General features: G+C 36.9%; 1 protein-coding gene across 10 annotated transcripts in view; it reads left to right on the forward strand.

The window, feature by feature from the left end:
- Positions 1-16,968, forward strand: part of LOC121406090 (protein phosphatase 1 regulatory subunit 12B-like) — a 142,730-nt gene that overhangs the window by 108,837 nt on the left and 16,925 nt on the right. For all 10 annotated transcript variants that reach the window (XM_041597100.1, XM_041597104.1, XM_041597101.1 and 7 more), the window contains one exon: positions 10,197-10,229. In XM_041597100.1, coding sequence (XP_041453034.1) covers positions 10,197-10,229 — 33 coding nt within the window. The remainder of the gene's footprint in view (positions 1-10,196; positions 10,230-16,968) is intronic.

Here is a 16,968-nt window from a genome sequence, read left to right on the forward strand (position 1 = left end):
CGACAGTTAGCATAGTAATAGTGCTTCTAAGCATATCAAAATAGTGGAAAGTTGTCAGATCTGACAACTTGTCAGACAAAAAAGTTTATGAAATGCTCCCCCGATGACACATCATGTGAATAATAGGATGGGACTACAGTTGTACATTGTCATCCTTAGAAGTGGAAAATTCAATAATTGTATTTATGTAAGAACTGCAAAAAAATCGACTTAATTCATGGTTTTGCTTGTTCTGGATAACAGATTCTCCAGGACCCTAGTTTGAGAAATGGTTTTATCATTTACCATGTGCAAATTTCATTTAACTGTTTGAAGAATGCATCGAGGTACCTTGCAGAATGAAGCACTGTCTTGATGAGACTTACACATTTCTTGTATTTTTTCATATTAAGTTAAGAAAATGGATGCCTTAGCAACTCGCTGACAGCTGAAATCAGTTGTGAAATCAATTTTCTGAGAATTTGATCAGTCTACTGCTTTTTGACACTGAATGTGTATATCGTAGGTGCCTTTAATATCATGTGATTTGCTCCTCTTGACAAGATGCATGTTCATTAGATGATGATCGTGCTTCCCATCCCCACCCCACCTAATACCCTACCCCTCACCCACCCCCACCTCATATTTCAAATGATCTCATGTTGCCAAGCTAGCATTAGTAATCCTATGGATACATCATACATGGCTCCAATATCATGTGACCAGCTCCTCTTGACAAGATACATTTTCATTAGATGATGATCATGCTTCACATCCCCATCCCACCCTGCCCCTGCCCCACTCCCACTTCATACTTCAAACATCTCATGTTGCCATGGATACCTTGTATACCATACCTGGCTCCAATATCATGTGACCAGCTCCATGACGAGAGAAATTTCATTAGATAATGATCATGCCCCACATCCCCATCCCACCACCCACACCCTGCCCCACCCCCTACCCATCCTCTTCTTCTTACCCCACCCTCCCCATCTCATTTTCCTAATATCCCATGTTGCCAAGGAAGCATTATTGACCCTATGGATGCCTTGTATATCATACACGCATTGTATATCATGGATGCCACCAATATCATGTGACAAGCACCTCTTGACGAGAGACATTTTCATTAGATTCACGAGTGATCACCGACACGGTTTGTCGCGTAGGCTCAGATGACCTGAGACGACCTCGCCCTCATATTGGTCATTTGCATGTCTGGACTGTATTCAATTAAGTCCATTAAATTCAGACATTTCATTAGCATTTAATTAAGTCCGTAATATATCTCGACTTCTCGAAATCAGTTTGGGTTAGCTTATTGATAGGCAGATGAGGGTCAACTTTATCAAGGTATTGTGAAATCTGTGATATGGGTCCTGTTACTCAAAGTTTAGCGATTGATCATATGTTTGATTGTACATTGTGATCGATGCAATCGGTCTTAAAAATATTTTCTACAATCGATTATTGAGGTCTGTGTAAAGGGGCTCTGGATTTGCTCTTGAATATTTTGTAATCAAATTGTTGCTTGCATCAAACAGCAGAAGATCTGCACATTTGATAGATGGAGCTAAATAAAAAAAAAAGGTGAACTTGTTTAAAAAGAGATCTTTTTGATAACATTTAATTTGTATTACATAGAGAGAAAAAAACATAGAAAAACACAACAACAAAAAAATTAAACAAAAATATGATCAATGATTGGGAATCGTAAGTGATTAAAGAACAATAAATACATGTTTATCTGTTTGGAAGAAGAGAAAACCAATTTCTGCATTTATCACTTCACTTCATAAACTGCCCAAACCATAATGATTTGAGAGCATTACACGACAATGCAGCTATTTTAGGATATCTTTTTTTTACTGAACACCATTCTAAAATGTTGACTGTCCCTTTACTGAGGAAAGCTTGATCTGTATAATTGTCTCAACCCTTCTGGTCCCCATCTAACAAAGAGGTACGATTGATCCAATCAATCATATCTCTATGGAAATCTATCAATTTCCATCAATCAAAGGAAATTTGCAAAATGTTCTTTGTCAACAAAAAAGAAAACACCAAATTGTCAAGAAATCAATGAATTCATGGATATACATGTAGAAAGTTCATGAACAAACATGCACTTTATGTGTTGACTTTGCTGGCTTTCCATCGCTGCGATCGATCAGATCAATCGCGACTCTTTGTATGACGGGTCCCAGGTCCTTTCATGTAAGTTACATATATGAGTTAATAATTTTTAAATTGACACCAGTGTGGAGGTGTATGAGTGTATAGTTCATATAGTCCTTATCATTAGAGGAAGAAAGTTCATATTTTAATTGACGCCATTTTCTTGGCTGTTTATTGAAAATGTTTTGCATCAGCGGAGTGCGTCCCTTTAATGAAGATAGCTCAATCTGTGAAACTGTCTTGACCCTTGTCCTTTAATCCCAGCTGTGAGTGGAATGTCGTCCTATCCACCAAGCTTGGGATGATTGAGATTCCAGTCCCATCTGACTCTCATCTCTCTCTCCCCCCAACCTTCTCCCCGCATCATCCCTCTCCAGCATCATCCCTCGCATCCCATTAACATGCCACGGGATGCCATCTCAATGCTCCTCCGATAGTAGCATCCCATCACACGCTGTATAGCGCTTCACCCACACCACGCCACATTCGAACCCGTCACGCCGCGGCTTCCTCATTGCACATAGGGATTTCGCCCTGCCGAATGTTGTATGGCCCGGATAATCCCCCATCTTCTGATCTGTCGATCCGCGGATTAGGTAATCCATTCGCCTGTCGCCGCGAATCACCGCATCGCACCACCCTCACAGGCATCACACAACCCCCCCCTTACACTCCATGCTTCGGGATAGCTCATCGGAAAGTGGGATACCCCAAGTAACGCTACACCCTTCGGATAATCACATCCTTTCTGCTCTATGGGATTATACCTGACATCTTCGCTTTCATGTATTGTCTATCTTCTTGGTAAACAGATCTAAACTTACATCGAAGCTACCTGATCTGACCTTCCCGAAGCACTCTCTTTGCCTTACGGATCCATAGCAGATGCTGACGGCATCAATTTCTTCTGTTGTTCCTTTCTGAAGGCTTTTATTGATTATTATTGATCCGTGCATAGAATCCATATGTCATTTTCATGGTTCTGTGTGAGATATCTCTGTGTGTGGAATGAATGCTATCGCAACGCTCGATTAAACCACGTTCAGATTTGTGATGTAGTGCTTTAGTTCTTCAGTCGTGCGACCTGCATACAACTCGTTTTCGATGTCTTGACTCTGGAGTATCTGTAGTATTTGCCAGAGAAAGTAATACTTTCTTGGATATCACATTCTAGCATGGAGATTTCATTAGATTTACCATAAATTATTTTGAGAGATGTTTTAAAATCAAGCTGGAATTTTCATGTGTGGAATAGCAAGTACTGTATCCACTGGTCACCAGTGGTTAGTTATCAAATGTGATTTGTGTCATTACTTCATTTGTATTACATTTGTTGAAGTATTAGAGCATGTGTTTATGCATTATTCTCTGCAATTCTGCTATCAAACAATATTCCTAAGCAATCCGTTGTCACCAGTGATTTGTGATCATCTATGATTTGTGTCATTACTTCATTTGTCTCGTGACATTTGTTGAGTTATTAGCATGTGTTTATTCAGTATTCACTGCAATTCTTCTGCTTATCAAACAATATTCCTAAGCCATTCACTGGAGGTGGTGGTATTTGCTCATGTGCTGTAGTTCTTTAAATAAACAGGAATAAATATCATCTTTTTTTTCTCCGATGTCTGGAGAATATAGTGGATACTGACAGAAAAGGTGCAAATTTCTGAGGATTAATTTGATATTGGTGTTTTTCATGTGTTTCTTGAGCTATTTGAATAGTTAATCTTTGTTAACTTTATAATTTTGAAGAAATTTGGCAAAAAAGTTACATCTCGTCCTGCATTGCACTCTGTACAATCATTACTGTTCGGTTATACCTTTATTCTTGAAGGGGGAGTTAACTGTGTGGTCTCTCGTTGACTGTGTGTTATAAATACATAGTCTTAGAATATACGTTTTTAGATTTCTACTAAATACTACAAAGACTAAATTGACCTATAATTGTATTTGTATAGAGAAACTAAAATGTTTTGAGAGGAAAAGTAATTGTTTTGCTACTTGGTAACATAATAATTGCGGTATAAATGTATTGAGTAGTTGATTAGTATATTATCATTAAGTGGGTTGTTGTTGTTGTTGAATATGATGGCGCTCTTCAATCTCTCCAGATTATACGCGCCAGTCGCTTTAGTAAGTAGGACATTGTCGGCAAAGGAAAGCGATCCATACGACGTCAAACCATTGGTGACTGTAAAGTGTCTCTATGGTTAATGTGTCTGTTCTTTATTATGCCTTTACATTGGATTTGTGAAAACAAGTATTGGATATCATTTGTACAAGTTATTTTCAAGAACTATATCCAAATATTATCATTGTTGACTTTGTGAAATGTTTCAAGCTGTTAAACCAGCTGAAGTTCTCTATAGGGAAATCACATTCCATGTGTTTCTGAAACTTTGTTAATTTGACTCATGGGCTCATTTGTCTTGCACTAATTGCATCTCGCCTGACACTCATTTGTATTTCCTTAATTACTGCTAAGTCAAACCGGAGACTCATTTAAGGGTATCCAGAGGAACGCTTCCTTGTTCCCCATAAAAAGACCAATCTAAGTCCTCACTGTAACACTCTGGCTGTCTCTTGGATAACTTTGGTGTCTCAGGGAGTTCCTTCAGGACATTGGTGGATTTGTATGATATGTATTCCAAGGAATGCTCCCTAACAACGACAATAGAGTCATCACTTTTACCCTCTCTCTAGGGTAACCAGGTTGTCTCAAGATATTCCTTCAGGACTATGGTGGATAAATATGCTATGTATTCCATGGATTTCTTCTTGGTACATGGTGTACCTTGTATCATCAACACCTATTGAAGTTCCTGCCGTCTTTTGGACAATTAGGTTGTCTCAAGAAATTCCTTCAGGATTTCGATTGATTTGTATGGCATGTGTACCATGATGGGTCTTGTCTTAATGGGATATATCTATCTGACTGGCATGAAAGCATGGATATCCCTTGACTGATGTCTTTACAGCCTTTCTGAGGAATTTAATGAGGAATACCTTATTTAAGGACACAAGGCATCACCTCAAGAGACTGCTGCTCCAACTGAGTAACTTGTCAATGTAATAACATTTTTCTCTCTTTTGCATTGTGGTTCAAAGGACTCCAGGTATTTCGACCTAATTATGTAGAAAACTAGTGTCATTGATTTTCTGCCAGAAAAGGTTCTTTTACAATTAATGTGTTTTGTGTGAAACACCCTCCAGGCTTGAAACATTGGTACATGAGATGTCTTTAGTTATTCCAAGGAGATAATTAGAGATGATATCTCCTTGGTTATTCTTAAGAACTCACTGGTCTGTTTTTAAAAGAAGATCCTTGCATGTGATTGGCCGAGAGCTTATTTGTCAGTGAAAAATCATGTTTCATGAAATGCCTCTCTCTTTGCAAGGAGCCAACAAATTATCCTGTTTATCAGACATGTGTCTATTCTTCAGCGCTAATTGAACGCTACAAAGGGTTTGATAGCGTGTAACCATTTCATCCTTCACTCCATTGGTGTACGCATTTTCCAGCCTTGCAGATGCATTCAAGAAAAACATTCCATTTTGATAGAATACCTGTCGGCCCATAAAAACTAACTGGGGGTTGATACTTAAAATTAAAGTATTCAGGTGATGCTAATGACTCAATGCATTTGTCATATATGTGCCTTTAAATGATGTAGACTCTTTATAGACTGTAGACTCAATACAGTATAACAAGTTGTTTAAATTTTTCTTATACAACACTGTTTACTGTATAAACCTTACTGTAGTTGTTTAACAGTTTAAACAACCATGCTTGATTTATTGAGAATTAAATATTAACAATTAAACTTTGTTGTTTAAGATTTTAATAAATACTTGTCAACACTGTTTGAACAACTACTGTAAGGTTCATATAGGCAGTGTTGTATATAAAAAAAAAAAATTAAACAGCATTTTTACTGTGAAAGCATTTGAATACTTGGAGGAACATTAAAGTCTTGAGTGGAGTTTCAGGTGCTTCAAATTGTGAACTTCGCTGAGAGACCAATGCTTTTTAGATTTCTGGAAGATGATAGAAAGATTCCTTCATTTTGCTTGGCTATACCTTTTCAACGCATTAATCTTTGAAAGTGTATTGGGAGGCAATCTGTAGTGTGAGAGGAGTGTAGGAAGATCATTGATATTGTCACAATATTATTAACTTCATTCCAGGGTTATCATGCATGTATTGCTTTATGGTGACACAACATTTGCTCCTGTGATATATGCTCCGGTCTTAAAGGTATTGTTTAACTTTGTGAGCAGCAGATTTAAAAAATTCTCAAACCAAGATAAAACATTTGTACAAGTGCATGTATTAGAACTAATAAACCCTGAAAACAACCACTATTGAGAATGAAAAGCTAAAACTACAAGGCAAACCCGATTTTGTGAATAGGCGTCTTATAGACGCCTAAATAGTGCACATAAGTGAATGGGATGAAATTAAGATGGTGTTTCCAGTCACTTAATACTTCAATTTTTGAAGCACTTAATAATTATTTTCGAACGCAATTTTTTCTGGGCTTCATTTTTGTAACATATCACAGACACAGGTGACAAGTGTGACCTAGCTCAGATTTTTTAAAAGTCAAACCAATGTTAACCAATCACTTTAATATCTCAGGGGGTTTAGAGTTAGATTTAGGATTGTAATAGATTTTTTGGTTCAGAATAATGTCTTAATAAGGATTAGGGTTTATTCAGTTTTGGAGATAAGGTTTTATGCTTGGCTTAACCTGCAGATTTTTCTTCGGAGCAAATGTCATGGAACCGCTTGTAAGTCTAACCTAGCTATTTACAAACTCTTCATTGGGCCCTTTGCACTATGTAGTTTCAATCAATTGTAATTCCAAAAATTAAATACAACTTTGATTTTAAAGCCAATGAACATTGCCCTATGAGACTTGTGTTTGATTATTTTAGTTGTTATCAATACACCTGTTTCTGATGTTTTCCTTTTGTTGAATTAGTATCTTTGATAAGAACATTTATGTAAATATTGGGACTTTACAAATTCCACACATGTATTAGATTCAATTCTTGATGGAAGTTGTTGATTAAGTTTGTGAGAATCCATACACATGTTTTCCAGGAATTTGGCAAGAAACGTTTGCCAGCATGTAGCAATAACGTTTGGATCGTCCCCCTCATAAGTAGGTCAAGTTGAACCCCTTCATGCTTTCATAAAGGAAGGAAGACTGATGATAGGAGTTAGTGAGTGTGGAAATTGCAATCCAATTATAATATTGTGACAACCATCAAGTACCTTCTTCTATATTCTTTGTGGTGCTACAATGTAAATGATGTAGCAATGACTTAAGTTGTATACCATTTGTTGTATGATTGTTGTGATTTCAAATAAAGAACCTTCTTTGTGATGGTGAAGAGCTTTTGCATCACCAGTTCCTCAAATGAAGAAAGGTGGCTACAATGTAGATTGTGATGTAGTGATGACTTCAGTTGTATACCATTTGTTGTGATTTCAAATAAAGGACCTTCTTTTTTCTTTGTGATGGTGAAGAGCTCTTGCATTACCAATTCCTCAAATGTAGAAAGATGGCTACAATGTAGACTGATGTAGCAATGTCTTCAGCCATATACCATTTGTTGTAACAACATTGTTGTCTGTTCACCTGAGGCAATTGAATCGCCTTTGGATCATAAATATCTTTTTATAGCCTGTGATTATTCTGCCTACTACTTGTAACTTGCAAGGTTTTCTGGGGAACTTTTCATGATGGTTGTCAGCAGTGATAAGTTGTCTTTCTGGAAAAGTTGCCATAGTAACAGTCAGAAGCCAGTGCTTCTCGGCCAATCAGAACCAGGGATTTCACTGAAGTTGTTAGTGCCGACAATGATAAAGTCAGTGCTGGCAAACTTTCCTACATGCCCCCTGTTCTTGGAGGATGTGTAGAAACTATGGCACCAGTGGTCACCGTGACTGCAATTGATCTGCTTAATGTTGTCATTAATTGGACCCTGCTAGAAGCGCTCATTACGCTTGTCACTCAATCAAAGTCACAAGACACTCTGCTGTGACCAGGTGTACGGGTCTTGAGGCCCCAATTATCACATTAACTGTACTTACCCTTAGATATTACATATTTATGACGGATACACTGAAACCTGTCATTACGCCAATCAAGGCACGTACACACGGATTTGACTTGCCTGGAAGTACCACGTGCACAGGAAATTGATGTCGTTTGAGCGGCAACCCCACGTTTCCTCCCAGTGTTTCTTTAAGAGTGCTTGCTTGACTCCCTTTCTAATTGTGGCATTAAGTCTCGGTAAACTCCACATGCACAGCTTGTGGTACAATTGTTATTGACAGCCGAGACATTTTTTCCTGAACAGTTCATTTATGGGTGAGCAAGAAAAGATATTATTGCCAGTAGCCTTTGGAGTTCAGACTGATGCTGGACAATCTTGTCTTTGATCGGGTCAGGTCAATGGTTTGATGCATGTGCCTGCTTCTGTTAGGCATTGGAGATTTGAGAGATATCAACTGGAATCATTCTCGACTGTCCAAGCTATAGTTGGAATGATTCCTTCACCCTTGATTGTGTAGTTACACATCTAATTTCATCTTTAGACTAGGAGTCTGATGTAAACATTGAACTTGATCTGTTCAAGAAGTCATATCAACCCTCAACGGACCTTTACCTGTGGGACTTGTGACACAGTTTTGGATTGGAGTTCTTCTTCATAGACAGTACAGGATACCGATATCCCTCCATCAAAGTCCAGTATGATGGTATGCTGATCGCAAAAGAACTATAACCTCAAGAACCTTATGAGTTTAAATGGAATATTAACATTTTTGTGGAGACCCGACTGTCATTTAGGAAGTGACCAAAGGCATCATATTTGTGATATTTGCCCATATTTGGATTAAGCTTCAATCTTGCCAAGGATTGCTTACAACCATGTCGTACGGAGGCTATGGGCGCTACGGCTCGGGGAGCTCCGGATCCTCCTATACTCCTGGTAGTGGATCCAGGTATGGATCTGGGACAGGGAGCCGACTAGGTTCCACAGGGAGCTATACTCCAACATCATCAGTAAGCTGCTTTTCTTTCACACTCTTTCATCTAGCTCTCCCTTTCTCTCTACACCTGATGAAATGTGTTACTCTTGAATAAATGCAAGTTTTGAAGGTCAAAATTTTAATAATGTAAATAGTATCTCTTATTGTATCAGGTGGGTGTTTCATAAAGCTGTTGGCAAATTAAAACGTACTTTAAGAATGACTGGTGAACCTTTCTTACGATCTAAGTAATCACCAATGAAGATTTAATGGTGAATATCATTTGCCACAAGAAGGGATCACCAGTTGAAATGGCTTTATGAAATGGCTCCCTGGTAATTATACTTTTAGCCTTTTAAGAATACAAGGATATAACTAGAAAAACTCTGATGTAATAATTGTAAATCATATATGGGGCTACCTATAATCTGGTGTGTTTATTGATTTTTGTTTTGTTTGAGCAATCAGTCGATGTTGTTAGTGTACCTGAATTATATTTGTATTCAATGTTGCGATTTGAAAACGTACATATACTTTTTTTAATATGCGCATATATATAGTATGTGTGCTTTGTAGATCTTTAGTTATAGTAGAATGGTACAAGCAGTAGGCAAATTTTAAAATGTGCTGCTTCTAGAAGTAGGCATTGTTGTGAAAAAGTGTTATGTTTCTCTGTGTATTACGTTTTGTATAAATACAAAGCAATATGTGTATAATCTAATAATCCCCTTTTTGTTTTGCAGAGGGAACACAAAGCCATTTTCTCATCCCCAATTTTGTTTCCGTTTACAAACAGGATAACAACGATCAGTTAATTATCAAGCTCTTCGTTTACCCTCCACGTTGTTTTCAGTTCTTTATATCGACTGCAATATCCTTGCCTGAACTATAACGGCTGTGCGTGTGTCACACGCATTGCCGTCTTTGGTATATCCGTGTTTGTAAATTAAAAATCTGAAATCTGAAATGCCTTTTTCCCCCTCAGAGCCGACGACCATCTCCTCTGTATTCCTCTTATGTAAGCATACCCGACAATTTCCTTTCAACAATTATTTTCCACCTCCACTGTCTATGTCAACACTTGTGTATATATATATCATCCTCACTATCCTCTTGTTTGTGTCTAGTCTGTGTTCCATACTGAATGTCTTATTTAACCAACATTACATCAGTAAATATTCTATACAGTCATTTATCAGTGGTATTGTGTCTACACTCTTAGAATTTTAACCAACCGTTATAAGATTTGGTTCAAATACAAACTTGCCAACTGTTGGTTAAAACAACGTATGCAAACTGAATTGGTGTTTGTTATAACTTATAACCAACAATTGGTTACAACAAAGTTGCATGCGAAATGAATTTGGTTTTGGTTTAACCAACAGTTACAGCTTTGGGTTGGTTAAAAATTAAACTGAGTGTATTAGTTATATAACTACATCATTCCTCATTGGTAAATTGGTTGTGTTCATTTATTCAATAGGTATACATGTAGAAGTTGAGAATAAACAAGTTCTAGTTTAAATCATTCTCAGTCTAGTTTGCCCATTGCGAAATTTTATTTTGAGACATTCAGCGTGAGACACATTTAACTGTACCCCTACGCTTTGTATCTGACCTTTTGCATCTAAAGGTGTTTAGAGGCTGTTCAATTGTCAATGCATTGCTGCTTTTCTGGGCTAAGAATCTGAAGGAAATTCATTCTGTATTACTTGACAATAATAATAACATGCAACACAGGGTGCTACATAACTTTTTAGAAGCACTTGCCTGGTCCGGCAAGTAAATTTTCAAATTGCTGGAATATGCTTGTCCTAAAATCTTTTGACTTGCCCCCCAAAAAAAATCTTTACCTCTTCAAAAGAAAATTTTGCAGTTTTATAAACCATTGACATTCTCTCTTTTGACACGAACTGATCTACGTGCCATGACCAAAATTAGGGTCAATATCATATCATATCAGCCCTAATTTTGGTCATTCTACTGTGAAAATTTTGCTTACCAATTCGGGCAAGTAGTTTTGGCCTTTACTTCAAAACCATGCCCGACTCTAACTTTTACTTGCCCTGGGCAAGTGCTTATGTAGCACTCTACAACAGTTACAGTATACCTCATTCAATGTTTCTAGTGCTGCTGCATACATGTACTATTACCCAGCCTTAGCATGGCTACCCTGATCGAGTGCTCAAGCATTCAAGGAAATCCTCCCTACCGGATTCCCATTTACCACACCTGGGTGGAGAGTGGCAAATGTAGATAAACACACCTTGCCAAAAGATACTTTAACTGTTTTCTTTTTATCGACCATCACTCGGTGAGAGTATTTTGTACGAAAAACTACCACTGGACATTCATACAGTTTATAAAAAAAAAACACAACTAACGCAAGAAGGGAGTCATTTTCTGCATCAGATGTATTGCTGATGTTTCACGTAAAAGCATCAGACTCATTATATATAAAGGAAAAGACAATAGCTGAAGCCTATTCCTAGATGAGAGGTTATGATGATGTAAAAAAAAACAATTAACATTCAATCCTAGGAATAATTTTTAATTTTGCAAGAAATATTCAGATTTTCCATCATCCAATAACAATTTTTTTAAATGCTTCTGAACCACTATTTTGGGGTAACTTAACCATGCTAAAATGTTAGACTCTGGCAATTCATTTATTTGTTGAACATAGTTTTGTCTCACAGTGTAAATGTAAACATCATACATAACTTAAGCCATGGTGTCTATATAGGTATTGTAACCAAGCCTGCATCTATAATATGTGATGATATTTTCACAGTTTCATATATCATTATTCATCTGTATTATAACTGACAAAAATATGAACCCAGCATGTAATCCCTTTCCTTAGTTGATGGTCCGAACGTGGTTCATAATCGTCCTATTTATACACAGTGCAATGTGAATGTATTGTATAATGTCACATTGATTGAATATTGTACAAGTAGCTGTCGGTATTCATCTTATCATATTTATACATTCACATTGTGATTAGTGAACAAAAATGCATATAGTACACTTCATTTGGGATGGCTTAATGAAAAAAAAAGATGCACAAAGTACCTTTGCAACAGTTCTCATATTCTTTCAAAAGTACCAAATGTGTGTAATTATGCTAATGCCAAGCAAAATGATGTGTATTATTTGTTTTATAAGATAGTGATGTGGATCCTTGATATTTGGTGAACCATCTTTGGGGGTGTTTCATAAAGATTTAAGTATGACATAGAGTCGCACTTAATACTGAGTTGCGTACGGTATTAAAGGCTTGACCGCATTGGTCAGGACTTGCACTACTGCATATCTATCAATAAGATCGCGGGTTGCATATCATGTACGCGTCGCCATTTTAGTGCGACTTAAGTCGTACTTAAATCTTTGTGAACCCCCCCCCCTTCTCTCAAAACCATGACCGGTCAATAGAACTAGTCATTAGTACCGGTCATTAGCAAATTTAAATGACTGGTCATGGGATAGATTTCAGCCAATCAAATGGTTAGTATCCATATCACCATTCTATAATGGGCTATATTATACATGCTTCATGACAGAGTCACATTCGCATTGGTAGGGTACATGGTGCATATATTTATCAGTCATTTACATCCCCATCAGAATGCATTGCTTATGAAGTTACGGGTATGTAGAAAGTTCATTTGAACTTGTGGTATTAATAATTAGATATCATGTAGAAAATACTTATACTCCAACATATGTATCATAAATATATTGTATTTACTTTTTGTACCTAGTATGTTAGATATGAATATTTGTAAAGTCAAAGTGTTGATGCAGATTCATGGGTAGTTGGTTAATGGTATTCATGTGTTTTGTATGGTAAGTCCTGGGAATGACTGCCAGATTAAAGGAGTTTTGAAATTCAATAGACAAATTTGTTCTTTAATCAAATAGTGATCATAGATGAAATTACTTTACAAAATTACTATGTACACAGTTGCATATTTTTCCATCTCTTCCTAAAGATATCCCATAGATGATACCGTTAACATGACCCAGGGTTTATTCATCCCATTAATTAGATTTGTTCGTTATAATCTAATTATTGTAATCTTATTATAGTAGTATGAGTCTTGGAATAGTTTTGTTAATTATTACAATCCTGTAATGTATCAACCACTCTCCTGTGGTTTACAACATATCGTATCATTATCCATGGCTGGAGATGTAAAGCTGCCATGTACATAGATATATGCTAAATCGTTCAAGGGGCATCTCCGCTCAGCCAACCACAAAGTACTTTATCCCATTTAACTACAGACATGACCTAGTTCTTTACAGCACAATATGACAGGTTTTAAAAAAAGCAACTTTTCAAATTGGGTGATCAAAGAAAACACAAAGAGTACCGGTACATATATAGTGTCAGAATCCTCGAGTTGAGTAAATGTTATGAAAAGAAAAAGGAATATCTCTCTTACGTATCAAAATAAAACTAATTGAGGATTTTACCTTTTCATTTCTAAAGGAAGTTTTAAAGGGAAAGTTCACCCTTTGGGTGCTGAAAGGAATATTTAAACTGCCATGTTTTATTCATATCATTATTAAGGGAAGGATGTCATTCTGAATATGACAAGAACTCACTTTTCGAAACATCGAGATTGGGTGGTCCTTATTAGGACCAACACTTGCCCAAGAAAGATACATGGTGTACCGTGAAACCTATTTCACTAAATGGGTCCACGTCTAACAATTACTCTTTAAATACTCTGATGTTTTTAATAGTAATAGTTAAGGAAAAAGTGGAGAGGTTTGAGAAAAAAAATGAACTGGAGATTTTGGCCAGAACTGCATTTGGTTCCATTCTACAAGTATGAGGATCATAACTTCTCTCGTGGCATGTTTGTGAATTTCTTTTCTTCAAATCTCACCAACAATACCCACATTATGTATTCATAATTCAATTAATGATGCTTTGATTGCTTTGAATTATTTTTAATCATATGAAAATCACATCAAGTCTGATACCCCTTTCATTAACCCAATTATGCGGCTAATAGCAGCATAATTTGGTCGTAAAATTGGAGGAGGACAAGAGTAATCCGCATTATTTTGATTGCTGCTATTATCCGCATAATAGCAGCATCGGGGCAAGATTTTGAGTTTATGAACGCATTTCCAAATAATGCGGATAATTGCCATGGTGCGGTCACAAGGTCACCCTTTTCCAACACAACCGCATCGGAGGGGGCGTGTCCAGTTGTCATGACGATTATCCGCCTTTTCCGGACGAGCGCTCGTAAAAATAATGAGGCTTATTTTCGGAGTTTGTGAACGCAATTTTTATTGATTTATCTGCATTACTCTTAGGCGGCTAATTGGAGGATAGGTTTATGAAAAGGGTATAAATTTACCTAAAACGGCAAGTCCACCCCAGAAAAAAAGTGAGTTGATGGTGTCATCAGTCTCCTCATTTGCATACCGACTATTTTGTGAAATTAATCAAAACTTTTAAATATCATAACTTTCTTATTTTACATCCGATTTTGATGAAATTTTCAGTGTTGTGCGTGATTGATTTTTTCCATTTTAATCAAACCAACTTTTTGTTGGGGTGGACTTGTCCTTTAAACTCACAATAGTACATATGCATTTCAGTCCACAAGAGAGGAAGAGAAAATATATCTTTCCCTTGTTTTGTTCTGGTGTGAAATTTGTGACTCATTTGCTGGGTGATGTCTTTGAGCATTTCTCGGCATTCTGGGGAAGAAAAGGGAGCGTGCATTCCTTTCTAACAAAAATGGAGTCACCAGTATTTGAGAATGTGTATGTAGCACCTTTCTTCTTTTTACAATTGGTTCTTTCTAAAAAAAAAAATGGTACCAAGGGTCCTTACTGGGTGTGAAACTATTTCTGCCAAAAAAAATCCCAAAATCTGGAGAATCCAGCTGCTCTTGCACAATGCAGTATTCATGCAGCTATCACAATAGGTATTGTTAGGAAAACATCTAGGTCTGTCTGTATGTATTGGTGAAGTACAAGGTTATGAAGTATGGAAATATGATAAAGTATTTAGTCCATAGTTTTGATGGTACTTGTGTCGTTTTGATGATCCCGGCTGAGGAATCGAAACCGAGTCGGGTTTAATCATGCTTCTTTTGTTGGAGACAGTCTGTTTTGAGATCGTTGTCAGTGGTACATCTGTTGTGGATTGTGGCAGAAGTCTGCAATTTCATTTTGCATGATTTCTCAAGAAATGATATTTCTGTTTACTGACTGTAAGGCATTGGGATCTGGTGCACAGTTTCATCCAAACTCTAATGATATAGCAGTAATGTGATTACCGGGATAAAGACTAGTGTAGCAAAAGCCGGTTCAACACATACGTTTATGATTCATTAGTTGGATTGATTCTCAGCCAGTTTTAATTCAGTAGTTGTATCATGGATGCTTTTGATTCAACGGCTTACATGTTAGTGTCGGATGATGACGACGATGATGATGATGTTTTCTACCATTGTGAAAATGATGTTAACCAGGTAAGGATCAATTGCCCTAGGGTACTGTAATGTGAATGATACAATCGATAATTGCAATTGATTGTGCTTTTTTGTACATGGTTTATCATAAATTTACAGTTACAGTCAATTATACAGTTAATTGATCTTTTTTGTGACAAGGCCAGTTTCATCATCTTATGATAAATCTCAAATATGGGAGGCCAGAAATTCTGTATTTGGACTTGCAGAAGAGAAGGTTGGTTGGGATTAAATAATAACTGGATTTATATATTCCATTGTATTCCATTTAACATTCAACACTTTATTATTCTCTCAATTTGGACTTGCAGAAGTGAGGGTTGGTTGTGCTTAAATGCAAGACAGCACACAACAAGTATGTTTATCACAGGGCCACGTAACATTAAGCTTCGCAATCGATTGATCATGGGATTGATTTCGATGATGGATTGCATCAAGTTGTGTGTATGATCAATCATAAAAATCCGATCAGTCGCTAACCTTCATGATACAGGGCCTTGGACCAACCTACACAGTGCAGCAATATGTAATCACAACGCTAGTTTGAGGGAGTTTCAACAAGATTTAAATTTGACTCGGGGGGGCGGGGGGTGTTGCATGAAAATATTTACAATTAATTGCAAATATTCTGTTGAAATTTTACAATTGATTGATCACTTTTGACTGTAGCAGCTCAGATTACACTCCTTTTTTCAAAGAGCAGATTAGCAATCAATCACGAATTTGCAATTAATTGCAAGATATATGATTGATTTAGGGGACCAAAAATTAGATTTGCAATTGATCGCAAGTTTCTTGCAACACCCCATTAGAGTCGCACTTCAATGCCGACACGTACATGATATGCAACTTGCAAACTCATTGATCAATATGCAGTAGTATGCGTCCTCAAGGCACGATCTGACCAGTGCGGTCATGCCTTTTATACCACACGTAACTAAGCATTCAAGAGCGACTTATAATTAAGTCATACTTAAATCTTTGTGAAACACCTCCCTGGTCTGATTTGGTGCACTACTTATTGCACAATTGGAGAAACCCATGCAATATACTGGGACACCAATAAACTGATGTTGAGGTTGAGTTGGATAAGCTTGCAGCATGCTTTTTAACCACATAAGCACAAAAACAAACACAATATATTTTATTTGCTAAGTTGCAGATTCTACCATTTACAAGCTCCTGATTTGCCTCTATTTAAAGTCTGATCTGATATTTTAACTTTTGAAACTTTTGAAATGGGAT

The sequence above is a fragment of the Lytechinus variegatus genome, chromosome 19, assembly GCF_018143015.1.
Source record: "Lytechinus variegatus isolate NC3 chromosome 19, Lvar_3.0, whole genome shotgun sequence".
In the NCBI taxonomy this organism is placed as follows: Eukaryota; Metazoa; Echinodermata; class Echinoidea; order Temnopleuroida; family Toxopneustidae; genus Lytechinus; species Lytechinus variegatus.